Below are 12683 nucleotides of genomic sequence, written 5' to 3'. Positions count from 1 at the left end.
ATATGTTGCATTTCAAAATGTTGTGTGTGAGAAAGAGACAGATTTGTAGTTTAGTCATTTGGTAGGAAGAGCTAAGTTAAATATTCTTATACACTAAATTTACTTTTTTTAAGTAAAAATTGTATGTATTTAAGATGTACAATGTGATATTTTGATTTTCATTCTGTATATGTACAGAATAATATTCTATATATGTAAATCAAAACATCACATTGTACACCTTAAATATATACAATTTTTACTTTAAAAAGTAAATTTATTTATAATAAGTGTATAAGAATATTTAACACAGCTATGTACAACATGATACTTTGATTTATATATACAGAATGAAGGGGCTTCCCTAGTGGCTTAGTGGTAAAGAATCCACCAACCAATGCAAGAGATTATAGTTCAATCCCTGAGTCGGGAAGATCCCCTGGAGGAGGAAATGGCAACCCACTCCAGTATTCTTGCCTGAGAAATTCCATGGACAGAAGACCCTAGTGGACTACAATCCATGGAGTCACAAAGAGCTGGACACTGCTCAGCATGCACGCATACAGAATGAAATGGTTCCAGTCAAGCTTGTACTCAGCTGCTCGTTTAGTGCACTTGTGTGGTATGCATGTGTGCGTTCGTGTCTGGTGAAAGTACCTGACATCTACTCTCTTAGCAAATTATTAGTATTCGGTACAGCTATATTGACTATAGTCATCATGCTATTCATTTGATCTCTAGACTCAATTTATCCTGTGTAGCAACTTTGTACCCTCTTACCAACATCTTCCCATTTCCATCACCTCACCACCCCTGGTAATCACCATTCTGTTCTCTGCTTCTTGTGTTTTACTTTTCTAGATCGCACATAGAAGTAAGAGTATACTAATTTTGCTTTTTTATTTTTCAGTTTTCACTCTGCTGGGTCTTTGGTGCTGAGCAGGATTTTGTCTAGTTGGGGCAAGCAGAGGCTACTCTGTAGTTGTGGGGTGTGGGCTTCTCATTGCAGTGGTTTCTTCTGTTGCAGAACAGGGACTTTAGGGTGCACAGGCTTCAGTGGTTGCAGTGTATGGCTTCAGTTGTTGAGGTTCCTGGGCTCTAAGCACACGCTCAGTTGTTGTGACTCACAGGCTTAGTTGCTCTGCAGCATATCGGATCTTCCTGGACCAAGGATCTAACCTGTGTCTCCTACATAGGCAGGCACATTCTTCACTACTAAGCCACCAGGGAAGCCCAGCTTTATTTCTTGAAGCCATTTTGTAGCTGTGTAATATACTGGTGAAAGCAAGAATTTGGGATTAGAAAGGTTTATTTTTAAATACTAGTTCTGCTGTTTATTGAGCAAAAAACAATAGACTTGGGCAGTTTACTTAACCATCAAACTTGCTGTTTATTAACAGTGACCTTGGGGAGTTTACCTAACCATCCTAAACTTGTTTCTTTACCTACGAAGTTGCATAATGAGTGCCAGTTAGCATAGTAAAAGTGCCTACCTCCTAGAGTAGTTGTGGATTGCTTCAGCATACATCTGACATTTAGTAAGTGCTCTATATTGGCAAGTCATTTTGATAGCCCAAGATGAGCATATAGTTCTAAATAACGTTTTTTGAAAGGCCCCCCAAAAAGCGATAGGATTCATCTCTTCAAACATTTGTCCATATTTTACAAAGCTTTCAGTTGGAAGAAACAGTTACAGTAAATATGATTTTTTTTACTCCTAAACTCATTTCAGCTTTCTACGTAGTAAATATTTAGTTTTGTGGGTATTTTGCTTTAGTATGTTTGAGGATACTAAACAGCCTTGTTTTACTTATTTCTCTAACAATTAATAAATTTTATGAAACAGCCTCCTCTCCTTTTTATTCTCTATTTCTTTGCTTAATTTTTTTTCATTGTATGTTTAAGTATTTCAGTTCAGTTCAGTCACTCAGTCGTGTCCGACTCTTTGCGACCCCATGAATCGCAGCACACCAGGCCTCCCTGTCCATCACCAACCCCTGGAGTTCACTCAAACTCATGTCCATCAAGTCAGTGATGACATCCAGCCGTCTCATCCTCTCTTGTCCCCTTCTCCTCCTGTCCCCAATCCCTCCCAGCATCAGGGTCTTTTCCAATGAGTCAACTCTTCACATGAGGTGGCCAAAGTATTAGTTTCAGCTTCAACACCATTGGGTGTTCCAATGAACACCCAGGACTGATCTCCTTGAGGATGGACTAGTTAGATCTCCTTGCAGTTCAAGGGACTCTCAAGAGTCTTCACCAACACCACAGTTCAAAAGCATCAATTCTTCAGCACTCAGCCTTCCTCACAGTCCAACTCTCACATCCATACATGACCACTGGAAAAACCATAGCCTTGACTAGACGGACCTTTGTTGGCAAAGTAATGTCTCTGCTCTTTAATATGCTATCTAGGTTGGTCATAACTTTCCTTCCAAGGAGTAAGTGTCTTTTAATTTCATGGCTGCAGTCACCATCTGCAGTGATTTTGGAGCCCAAAAAAATAAATTCAGACACTGTTTCCCCATCTATTTTCCATGAAGTGATGGGACCAGATGTCATGATCTTAGTTTTCTGAATGTTGAGCTTTAAGCCAACTTTTTCACTCTCCACTTTCACTTTCAACAAAAGGCTTTTTAGTTCCTCTTCACTTTCTGCCATAAGGATGATGTCATCTGCATATTTGAGGTTATTGATATTTCTCCCGGCAATCTTGATTCTAGCTTGTGCTTCTTCCAGCCCAGCGTTTCTCATGATGTACTATGCATATAAGTTAAATAAGCAGGGTGACAATATACAGCCTTGATGTACTCCTTTTCCTATTTGGAACCAGTCTGTTGTTCCATGTCCAGTTCTAATTGTTGCTTCCTGACCTGCATATAGGTTCCTCAAGAGGCAGGTCAGGTGGTCTGGCATTTCCATCTCTTTCAGAATTTTCCACAGTTTATTGTGATCCACACAGTCAAAGCCTTTGGCATAGTCAATAAAGCAGAAATAAATGTTTATCTGGAACTCTCTTGCTTTTTCTATGATCCAGCAGATGTCGGCAATTTGATCTCTGGTTCCTCTACCTTTTCTAAATACAGCTTGAACATCTGGAAGTTCACAGTTCACATATTGCTGAAGCCTGGCTTGGAGAATTTTGAGCATCACTTTACTAGCATGTGAGATGAATGCAATTGTGCGGTAGTTTGAGCACTCTTTGGCATTGCCTTTCTTTGGGATTGGAATGAAAACTGACCTTTTCCAGTCCTGTGACCACTGCTGAGTTTTCCAAATTTGCTGGCATATTGAGTGCAGCACTTTCACAGCATCATCTTTTAGGATTTGAAATAGCTCAACTGGAATTCCATCACCTCCACTAGCTTTGTTCGTAGTGATGCTTTCTAAGGCTCACTTGACTTCACATTCCAGGAATCTGGCTCTAGGTGAGTGATCAGACCATCGTGATTATCTGGGTTGTGAAGATCTTTTTTGTGTAGTTCTTCGGTATATTCTTCCCACCTCTTCTTAATATCTTCTGCTTTTGTTAGGTCCATACCATTTCTGTCCTTTATTGTGCCCATCTTTGCATGAAATGTTCCCTTGGTATCTCTAATGTTCTTGAAGAGATCTCTAGTCTTTCCCATTCTGTTGTTTTCCTCTGTTTCTTTGCATTGATTGCTAAGGAAGGCTTTTTTATCTCTCCTTGCTATTCTTTGGAACTCTGCATTCAGATGCTTATGTCTTTCCTTTTCTCCTTTGCTTTTCACTTCTCTTCTTTTCACAGCTATTTGTAAGGCCTCCTCAGACAGCCATTTTGGTTTTTTGAATTTCTTTTCCATGGGGATGGGCTTGATCCCTGTCTCCTGTACAGTGTCACGAACCTCCATCCATAGTTCATCAGGCACTCTGTCTATCAGATCTAGTCCCTTAAATCTATATGTCACTTCCACTGTATAATCATAAGGGATTTGATTTAGGTCATACCTGAAGGGTCTAGTGGTTTTCCCTACTTTCTTCAATTTAAGTCTGAATTTGGCAATAAGGAGTTCATGATCTGAGCCACAGTCAGGTTCCAGTCTTGTTTTTGCTGACTGTATACAGCATCTCCATCTTTGGCTGCAAAGAATACAGTCAGTCTGATTTCACTGTTGACCATCTGGTGATGTCCATGTGTTGAGTCTTCTCTTATGTTGTTGGAAGAGGGTGTTTGCTATGACCAGTGCTTTCTCTTGGCAAACTCTATTAATCTTTGCCCTGCTTCGTTCCATACTCCAAGGCCAAATTTGCCTGTTACTCCAGGTGTTTCTTGTCTTCCTACTTTTGCATTCCAGTTCCCTATAATGACAAGGACATCTTTTTTGGGTGTTAGTTCTAAAAGGCCTTGTAGGTCTTCATAAAACCGTTCAACTTCAGCTTCTTCAGTGTTACAGGTTGGGGCATAGACTTGGATTACCATGATATTGAACAGTTTGCCTTGGAAATGAACAGAGATCATTATGTTGTTTTTGAGATTGCATCCAAGTACTGCATTTCGGACTCTTTGTTGACCATGATGGCTACTTTAGGTATTTATATTTTATAAATATAAAATATTTATATTTTATCTGTTATCTGTTATCTGTTTTTGTTGAACATGAATGCCCCACGAGAGTAGGAACTTACTCTTGCTCATCATGTCAGGGAGGAAAAACTTTTTCTTTACCCTCTTTTTTTAAAAAGTGAACATTCTTAGGTTCAGTTTTTGAGGTTCAAAAATAAACTAAAAAAAGATAAGCAAGAAAAAAAGATTGTGATCACATGTGTATGTATATTTGGGCATTCACAAAGAAATGTGACTCAAAGAGGTGCTTAGAATTTGGGGCATATAAACCATCTTAATAGATGAAGAGGAGGGGATAGAGTACACTTAGGGACTCAGAAGTGAAAGGAGAAAGTGCATTTATGGAAAAACAAATGACTCTTTGGAAGGATAATTGGATCGTTAGAAGAACAAATGGGAGACAGGATGGTTTTTCCATAGTGTCTGTTTGGCTGTGGTGCTGATGAGTTTCTCCCAGCGGGGGGATTTATGACAGTGGAGGGTTTTTTGGTTTGTTTGTTTTTTTTTAGTTCTTTTGGGAGTCTGCTTTTAGGCAAGTAAGGAATTTGAGCCTTCAGCTCAAAATCATTTTTATAGCACACAGCCATGTTTTGGACCCCTTCGATCACAGTGGTCCCCATGCCTACAACAGTGTCTGGTACATGGTAGGCACTTAAATGTATTTGTTGGATGGATGGAGGAGTGAATCAAGTGACATTTAATAAAACCTTTCATAATAGAGCAGTGTGATCAGGGTTTTATTCTGCAAATTAGTGAGCTTGCTGTAGCATGTTATTTTTATCTGTCATTATTACCTACCTGCTACTAGTGTTTCCACTGAGTATACATTTGTAAAAAGGGTGATTTCCGTTTTGATTTTGAGTGATACTGAGTATATATCACCTAAGTTTATTTAGGAAATATAATAAAAATTAGAATGAAAGTGAGGAGATTTTAATACCTATCTTCTGGAATTATCAGAAATTAAATTAATTCCTATAGTTCATTTTATTCTTTAGTAGCCAACAAAATGGACCTCTGGTGTTTTTTAATTGGTATAATATGGTAGGGAATTTATAGGCTATAAATTCCTGTATTTAGGATTTGAGGATATAGGATTTGAACAGATTCCTCTCCCCTCTCCCCACCCCCCACCCCCACCCCCAGTAATTTACAGTTATGCTATACTCTTTCTTTTATACTAAAATCTTATTTAAATTCAACTACTTTCATTCCATGAAATTAAAAGACGCTTACTCCTTGGAAGGAAAGTTATGACCAACGTAGATAGCATATTAAAAAGCAGAGACATTACTTTGCCAATAAAGGTCCGTCTAGTCAAGGCTATGGTTTTTCCAATGGTCATGTATGGATGTGAGAGTTGGACTGTGAAGAAAGCTGAGCACCAGAGAATTGATGCTTTTGAACTGTGGTGTTGGAGAAGACTATTGAGAGTCCCCTGGACTGCAAGGAGACCCAACCAGTCCAACCTAAAGGAGATCAGTCCTGGGTGTTATTTGGAAGGACTGGTGCTAAAGCTGAAATTCCAATACTTTGGCCACCTCATGTGAAGAGTTGACTCATTGGAAAAGACCCTGATGCTGGGAGGGATTTGGGGCAGGAGGAGAAGGGGACAACAGAGGATGAGATGGTTGGATGGCATCACCAACTCGATGGACATGAGTTTGAGTGAACTCCGGGAGTTGATGATGGACAGGGAGGCCTGGTGTGCTGTGATTCATGGGGTTGCAAAGAGTTGGACACGACTGAGCGACTGAACTGAACTTTGATTCCATTGCATACCAAGAATTCAAAATGAGTGTTATTTTTCAGTAATAGCTTTTCTTAAGGTGATGTGATTATTTAGTATTTATATTTAGTTCTCCTATTCTTATGTTCATAACAGTACAAGTCTTTAAAGCAATACAATAACCTTTCTGGATAGAAGGAATTAGTATGCTGAGCATTTTACTTATGCATGATTCCAAAGAATTAGAAAAGATCTATTGAAATTAGATATTAGTAGTAATTTAGTATAGTTATTTTTCTGTTTCGCTGCCTTACTATCCTGTGCAAGAGAAAGATATTAAAATTAACTTGTTTAATTTTTTTTATTTTTTCAGGCCAAAGGCAGGATTGTGGTAATGCCAGGTAAGTAATGCCATTTACTAGTATAACACTGAAAATGGGAAGGAAGAGCAAAAGAGGCAGAACAGTATGGGGAGACGTATTAGCACATAGTGTTTAATTTTATTAAAATGTTTAAGATTGGGAGATCCTGAGTGCAATTTAGAACTTTGTGTGAGGTTTAGCTCAGAGAAGAGCAGATAAGGATTGGGATTTTTCTACATTTGCTTTCCCATAGTATACAGTCTTGTGAGTGTAGATGTTCATTTCTGGTGATGCTTACTTACCAGGTTTGATGCTGCTACACTGGATTAGGGCCACATGTCCTAGTTGGTGACAAAGTATAAGTAAACGTTTAGGTAATATCCCTGAATAATCTAATACTCAAATTTTTAAAAAATCTCTAATGAGCAAATTCTTGTAGTCAGAACAGGTGGATCACATACTCCTAATGATAACTGTAAGGTCAATTAAGTACATAATGGCTCATTAGAAGTCAGTAGTTTTTAAAGAATTATATAAGCAGGCCTAGATCCAGAATGAGATGAATATAAAGACAGTCTTAATTTTTTCTTAACTAAATTTCTCAAACAGATAAAAAAAGTAGAAAATAGCATATAAATACTCATGTACTTAATTTCTGTATTTAACATCTTGTCATATTTGTCTCATCTTTTTTTATCCTGAGGCATCTTAAATTAAATTAAAGGCATTGTGACACTTTATACTTCTCTTAAAAGGTGCGGGGGGCGGGGCGCATTTTAACCACATTGTGGGCATCTAACCACAAGATCATTATCACATCTATCAAAATAAACACTAATTCCCTAAAATACCATTTAATAGTCGGCCAATACTTTTATAGCGTAAGTTTAAACAACTTACGCTATAAAATGTCCTAATTTCTGGTTTTACTGGATTGTTTCCTTTCAATATTGTTTAGCATGTATTTCCTAGTCTCTGTATTTCCTGTAAACTGGTAGTTAGATCATAAGGCTTGGTTAGATTCTGGTTAAATATTTTTGGTAGAAATAGTTCACAATAATTCTGTATACTTCACGTTTCATCACATCAGAAGGCATATAATGTCTGGTTGTCTTAATACCAGTAATGCCAAGACTGACCAGGAGTCAAATGGTGATAGATATAAGAAAACTTTTTAAAAGAGGCCAAATAGAGGTATAGTGTCAGAATTTTAGGAAAGCTTTGACTTGTAGCAAGTTCCTGAAACATAAGCAGACAGAAAGCATACATTATCTGTTAAATTGAGACCCTTAAGAGATTTATTAGGGAATCTTAAAGAGACTTAATTGTATCTGATGCATTTCCATTAAGACTAAATGTATTTAGTCTTGACGACTAATACCCACACTTAGACAGTTGTTAACTTAAGATTGCTTTTGCATTACATGTAATTATTAAGTTATGTGCTGTGTGCAAGGCACTACTTGGGATACAGAGTTACACAAGAAACTACTTCCTCAAGAGGCTTATAGTCTTAAGTGAGATGATGTTATATCCAAAGTATTTGTGATTATTTAACAAACCTTACCAAGAAAATGCTGATTATATGCCAGGTTCTGTGGTAGATATAAAAACACAGAAATGTATATGAAGTAATCCTTCTACTTGAGGAGCTTACTGAGTAGATCTATAAATAAATTATGATAATTTCATGTAAATAAATACCAGCAAGTAAAAATTCCTGGGTAAATCAGCCTAATATGTGTCCATCACTGGGAAATATAAAGATAAAATATAGCAGTTTCCCTCCAGAGGATTTTCATAATGAAGCTTATAATTTAGGCTCCAGTTCCCTTATCTTTATAAAGAAAAGTATTGAAGTAGTTGTTCTTTCAAGTCCCAACTGTTAATCTGTGTTTGGGAAATGTATTACTTATGTTCTGATAACTGAGTAACATGTATTTCAGTGACCAGATATTCTGTTATTTGTTAGAAAGAAATAACAAATATTTGTCTTTTAATCCTTACAACAAGTTTGTGAAGTAAGCAATACTATCCCTCTTTGATGAAAAAAATTGAGGCTTAGTGGACTTGAGTAATTTATCCAAGGCCACATAGCTGTGAAGGGCCACTGTGGTAAAGCCAGGATTCTAATAAATCTGACCTCTCAGTCTGTGTTCTTTCTTAGGGCTCAGTGGTATTTGTTGTTGTTGTACTATATGACTAAAAAAAAAAAGTTAATGAGTCTGAAAGAGTGTGTAAGTCAAGTTATTTCAGCAACTTTAATCAGTCAGTTCAATTCAGTTGCTCAGTCATGTCCGACTCTTTGCAACCCCATGGACTGTGGCACACTAGGCTTCCCTGCCCATCACCAACTACCAGAGCTTACTCAAACTCATGTCCATTGAGTTGGTGATGCCATCCAACCATCTCATTCTCTGCCGTCCCCTACTCCTCCTGCCCTCAGTCTTTCCCAGCATCAGGGTCTTTTCTAGTGAGTCAGTTCTTTGCATCAGGTAGCCAAAGTATTGGAGTTTCAACTTCAACATCAGTCCTTCCAATGAATATTCAGGTCTGATTTCCTTTAGGATTGACTGGTTGGATCCCCTTGCAGTCCAAGGGACTCTCAAGAGTCTTGTCCAACACCACAGTTCAAAAGCATCAGTTCTTTGGTGCTCAGCTTTTTTATTGTCCAACTCTCACATCCATACATGACTACTGGAAAAACCATAGCCTTGACTAGACGGACCTTTGTTGGCAAAGTAATGTCTCTGCTTTCTAATATGCTGTCTAGGTTGGTCATAATAAAGTTGATCTCAAGCAACTTTAATAGCTTGAGGTAAAAAATACATATTTTAACAGTCATCTAATCTGATATCAGTTAAGAATATAATTCTTTATATACAGACATTTAAAAGATTGTTCCTCAAAACAAATGAGTCATAAAATCCTTGATTATGCAATTTTAATAAGCTAGAATCAAATTCTTCTGTAAAATGAAATTTAAAAATGGGCATTATAATAAAGAAACTGTGTAACACCTTGCATTGTTCCCATTTCCAGTGAAGTCCGTGTGTTATGGGCCAGAGAAGAACCTTGGAGATGTTCTGTTTTTGTTTTTGATTTTGTTTTGAGGTTTTCTCTTTGAGATACGTTTCTGAGTCTTTGCTTTTAATTTGATTTTGCTTTAATTAGGGGAAGCAGGGCTTGAGTACTCAATTATTTTCCTGGCCCCAGAGTAGTCTTTTAGATCATTGTTATACAAACCAGTGGGCATGTACAGTTCTGTCATAAAGGTTCTTTGATCTTTTGTTCTCCAGAGTCTGCATTCTTATCTTTCATCATTTGTTTCTAAATTCATTTTAGCTGAGTAAGGAGAGAATATCAAAGAGGAATTTCAGTATGAAGATTCCAGGTAGAGCTAGCAGTCATATTAGTCACTAAATTTTATGTGAAAATCTATTCTATTTACTATATTACTTATTCTTTCCAACAGGGGGTGGCATAACAGATAGAAATCTACAGAGGATCCTTGAGGGTTCAGGTGCCACAGAATTCCACTGTTCTGCTCGGTCGGCTAGAGATTCAGGAATGAAGTTTCGGTAAAAATGACTCCTTTGACTCCTACAAAAAGGAATGGGATTAATTTTTACTTCTCCAAATAGGAAAACCTTAGTTGATGGCATGATTAATGAATAGAATGTTGTGATTAGCATGTAAGTATTAGTCATTTTTAAAGTTTTTTAACTGCAGAGTGGCTCTTATCCTGCCTTAAATAAGCAGGCTCTTCTGAACATAGGCTAACCTCCAAATCTTTAAGGCTTTACTGAACTTAGACGAGTTAATGGTCTAAGTTCACGACTGACGTGACTTAGCTGCTGCTGCTAAGTCACGTCAGTTGTGTCCGACTCTGTGCGACCCCATAGACAGCAGCCCACTGGGCTCCGCCGTCCCTGGGATTCTCCAGGCAAGAACACTGGAGTGGGTTGCCATTTCCTTCTCCAGTGAATGAAAGTGAAAAGTGAAAGTGAAGTCGCTCAGTTGTGTCCGACTCTTTGGGACCCCATGGACTGTAGCCTACCAGGCTCCTCCATCCATGGGATTTCCCAGGCAAGAGTACTGGAGTGGGGTGCCTTTGCCTTCTCCGAGACCAGTTAATAGTAAACTCTAATTCAGCAACTAAGCTTCAGGTGAAGTAGATATGTATGTGTGCCCATTCACCTGTGGTCTCCTTTAGCAAAGTTAATAACTAAGGTAATAAGGATGGAAGAGCTGTAGTCCTTTTTGTCTTTCCTACTGTTAATACTTAAATATTTCCTCACTTTTACCCTCTCTCTCTTTTTTTTTAATTTTATTGTTTTTGACCATGTCTCACAGCTTGTGGAATCTTAGTTCCCTGACCAAGGAGTCAACCCACACCCTTGGTGATGAAAGCAGAGTCCTAACCACTGGACCACCAAGGAATTCCCCACTTTTAGTCATTTTGAAATTTTATCACTTTTAAGGAATTTAAACTATTATGTGTTTTCTATCATACTTGAGAGGATTCCTATAATTTAATAGTTAATTGATTATTTTCTGTTTATAAGTTGGGGAAAATGAGATATAAAAGAAGCAAGAGCCTTAGATTTACAATTCCAGATATAAAATCAAATATACTATCTGGTATATTTAGACACTAGGTGTTTCAAGTAACTAATAAAAATTATGAAATATGTTAGTGCAGGGTCCTTGTTCTTGAGCCATGAAATCTACCCTAAAATGAAGTGCCAGTAGGAGGGTTCATTTAACAACTTATGTAATTTTCTGTTTCTTTATTATTTCCATTGCAGAAATTCCTCTGTTGCTATGGGAGCCTCTCTTTCTAACTCAGAATATTCTCTAAAGGTTACAGATGTGACCCAAGTAAGGACTTTGAATGCTATTGCAAAGAATATTCTCGTTTAGCCAGACCTCTCTGAGAGACATGGATATCACCAGACAAAGACAGAAGAAAAGTCTACAGTTCTCTATGACAGCTTTAACCTTCTCTGGCCAGGACAGTCTGTCTTTATTTTGAGTCTTATAGTACCATGGAGAATGTTTCCAAGAAGAAAAAGAACTTGAAACAGAGTACAGTCATTTTCTTTGCTTAATCTTGTCAGCCATATCCATCATTGTGGTTAAATCTGGCCTACACTTCTTCTGCAGACAGAGGTTAAAGTCTGTTTTCAGTGGAATTAATTGAACTGGGAAAGTTCAGTTGCAAGGTATGAACTCAAATGTGACTTCATGGTCAACTCAATAGCGGTTATTTTGCCTTGTCATTGTAAAATAAAAATTGCCATTCTATTGTGGTAGCATCTCTTATTCATACCCTGAATACAATCTGTAGCCAACTATTAGAGGGAAGATTTTTTGTTGTTTTTTAATTTTATTTTCTCTTTTTATTATGTACTTTTGGATGTGTTACCCTGGGCAAGATGCAAAGGATATAAAGTAAATGGTATAGCATAAAAATTTTCAGCCTTGGGAAGTAGGATGTAAAAGTTCCTAGACTTATAAAGGCCAGAAGCGATCTTTTTGTTCATCAGGTTACTTCTGTCTCTGTCACCAGAAAGAGAAATGGCTTAACCATAAGGTTCATCTGACAATTTAGAAAGACCTGTAGTGAGAACTGGGGAGGTTAGCGAGGTTATCAGAATAATAGTTTCTTTCAGCTGAGGCCATAGATATGGAGACTGGATTCTAGTGATGAAAGATGTTTTTCCTATGTTCAGTTCAGTTCAGTTGTTCAGTTGTGTCCGACTCTTTGCAACCCCGTGAATCGCAGCACCCCAGGCCTCCCTGTCCATCACCAACTCCTGGAGTTCACTCAAATTCATGTCCATCGAGTCGGTGATGCCATCCAGCCATCTCATCCTCTGTCATCCCCTTCTTGTCCTGCCCCCAATCCCTCCCAGCATCAGGGTCTTTTCCAATGAGTCAACTCTTCGCACAAGGTGGCCAAAGTATTGGAGTTTCAGCTTTAGCATCAGTCCTTCCAATGAATACCCAGGACTGATCTCCT

General features: G+C 37.9%; 1 protein-coding gene across 3 annotated transcripts in view; it reads left to right on the top strand.

The window, feature by feature from the left end:
• Positions 1 to 11970, top strand: part of CUTC (cutC copper transporter) — a 33112-nt gene extending 21142 nt beyond the window's left edge. For all 3 annotated transcript variants that reach the window (XM_027528846.1, XM_027528848.1, XM_027528847.1), the window contains 3 exons: positions 6667 to 6694; positions 10131 to 10236; positions 11467 to 11970. In XM_027528846.1, the coding sequence (XP_027384647.1) occupies positions 6667 to 6694; positions 10131 to 10236; positions 11467 to 11581 (249 nt within the window). In that variant the 3' untranslated portion in view covers positions 11582 to 11970. The remainder of the gene's footprint in view (positions 1 to 6666; positions 6695 to 10130; positions 10237 to 11466) is intronic.
• The last annotated feature ends 713 nt before the right edge of the window (positions 11971 to 12683 follow it).

The sequence above is a fragment of the Bos indicus x Bos taurus genome, chromosome 26 (assembly GCF_003369695.1).
Source record: "Bos indicus x Bos taurus breed Angus x Brahman F1 hybrid chromosome 26, Bos_hybrid_MaternalHap_v2.0, whole genome shotgun sequence".
NCBI classification, from domain to species: domain Eukaryota; kingdom Metazoa; phylum Chordata; class Mammalia; order Artiodactyla; family Bovidae; genus Bos; species Bos indicus x Bos taurus.
The sequence above is the reverse complement of the archived record's forward strand: the minus strand, read 5'-3'. Positions and strand labels throughout refer to the sequence as shown.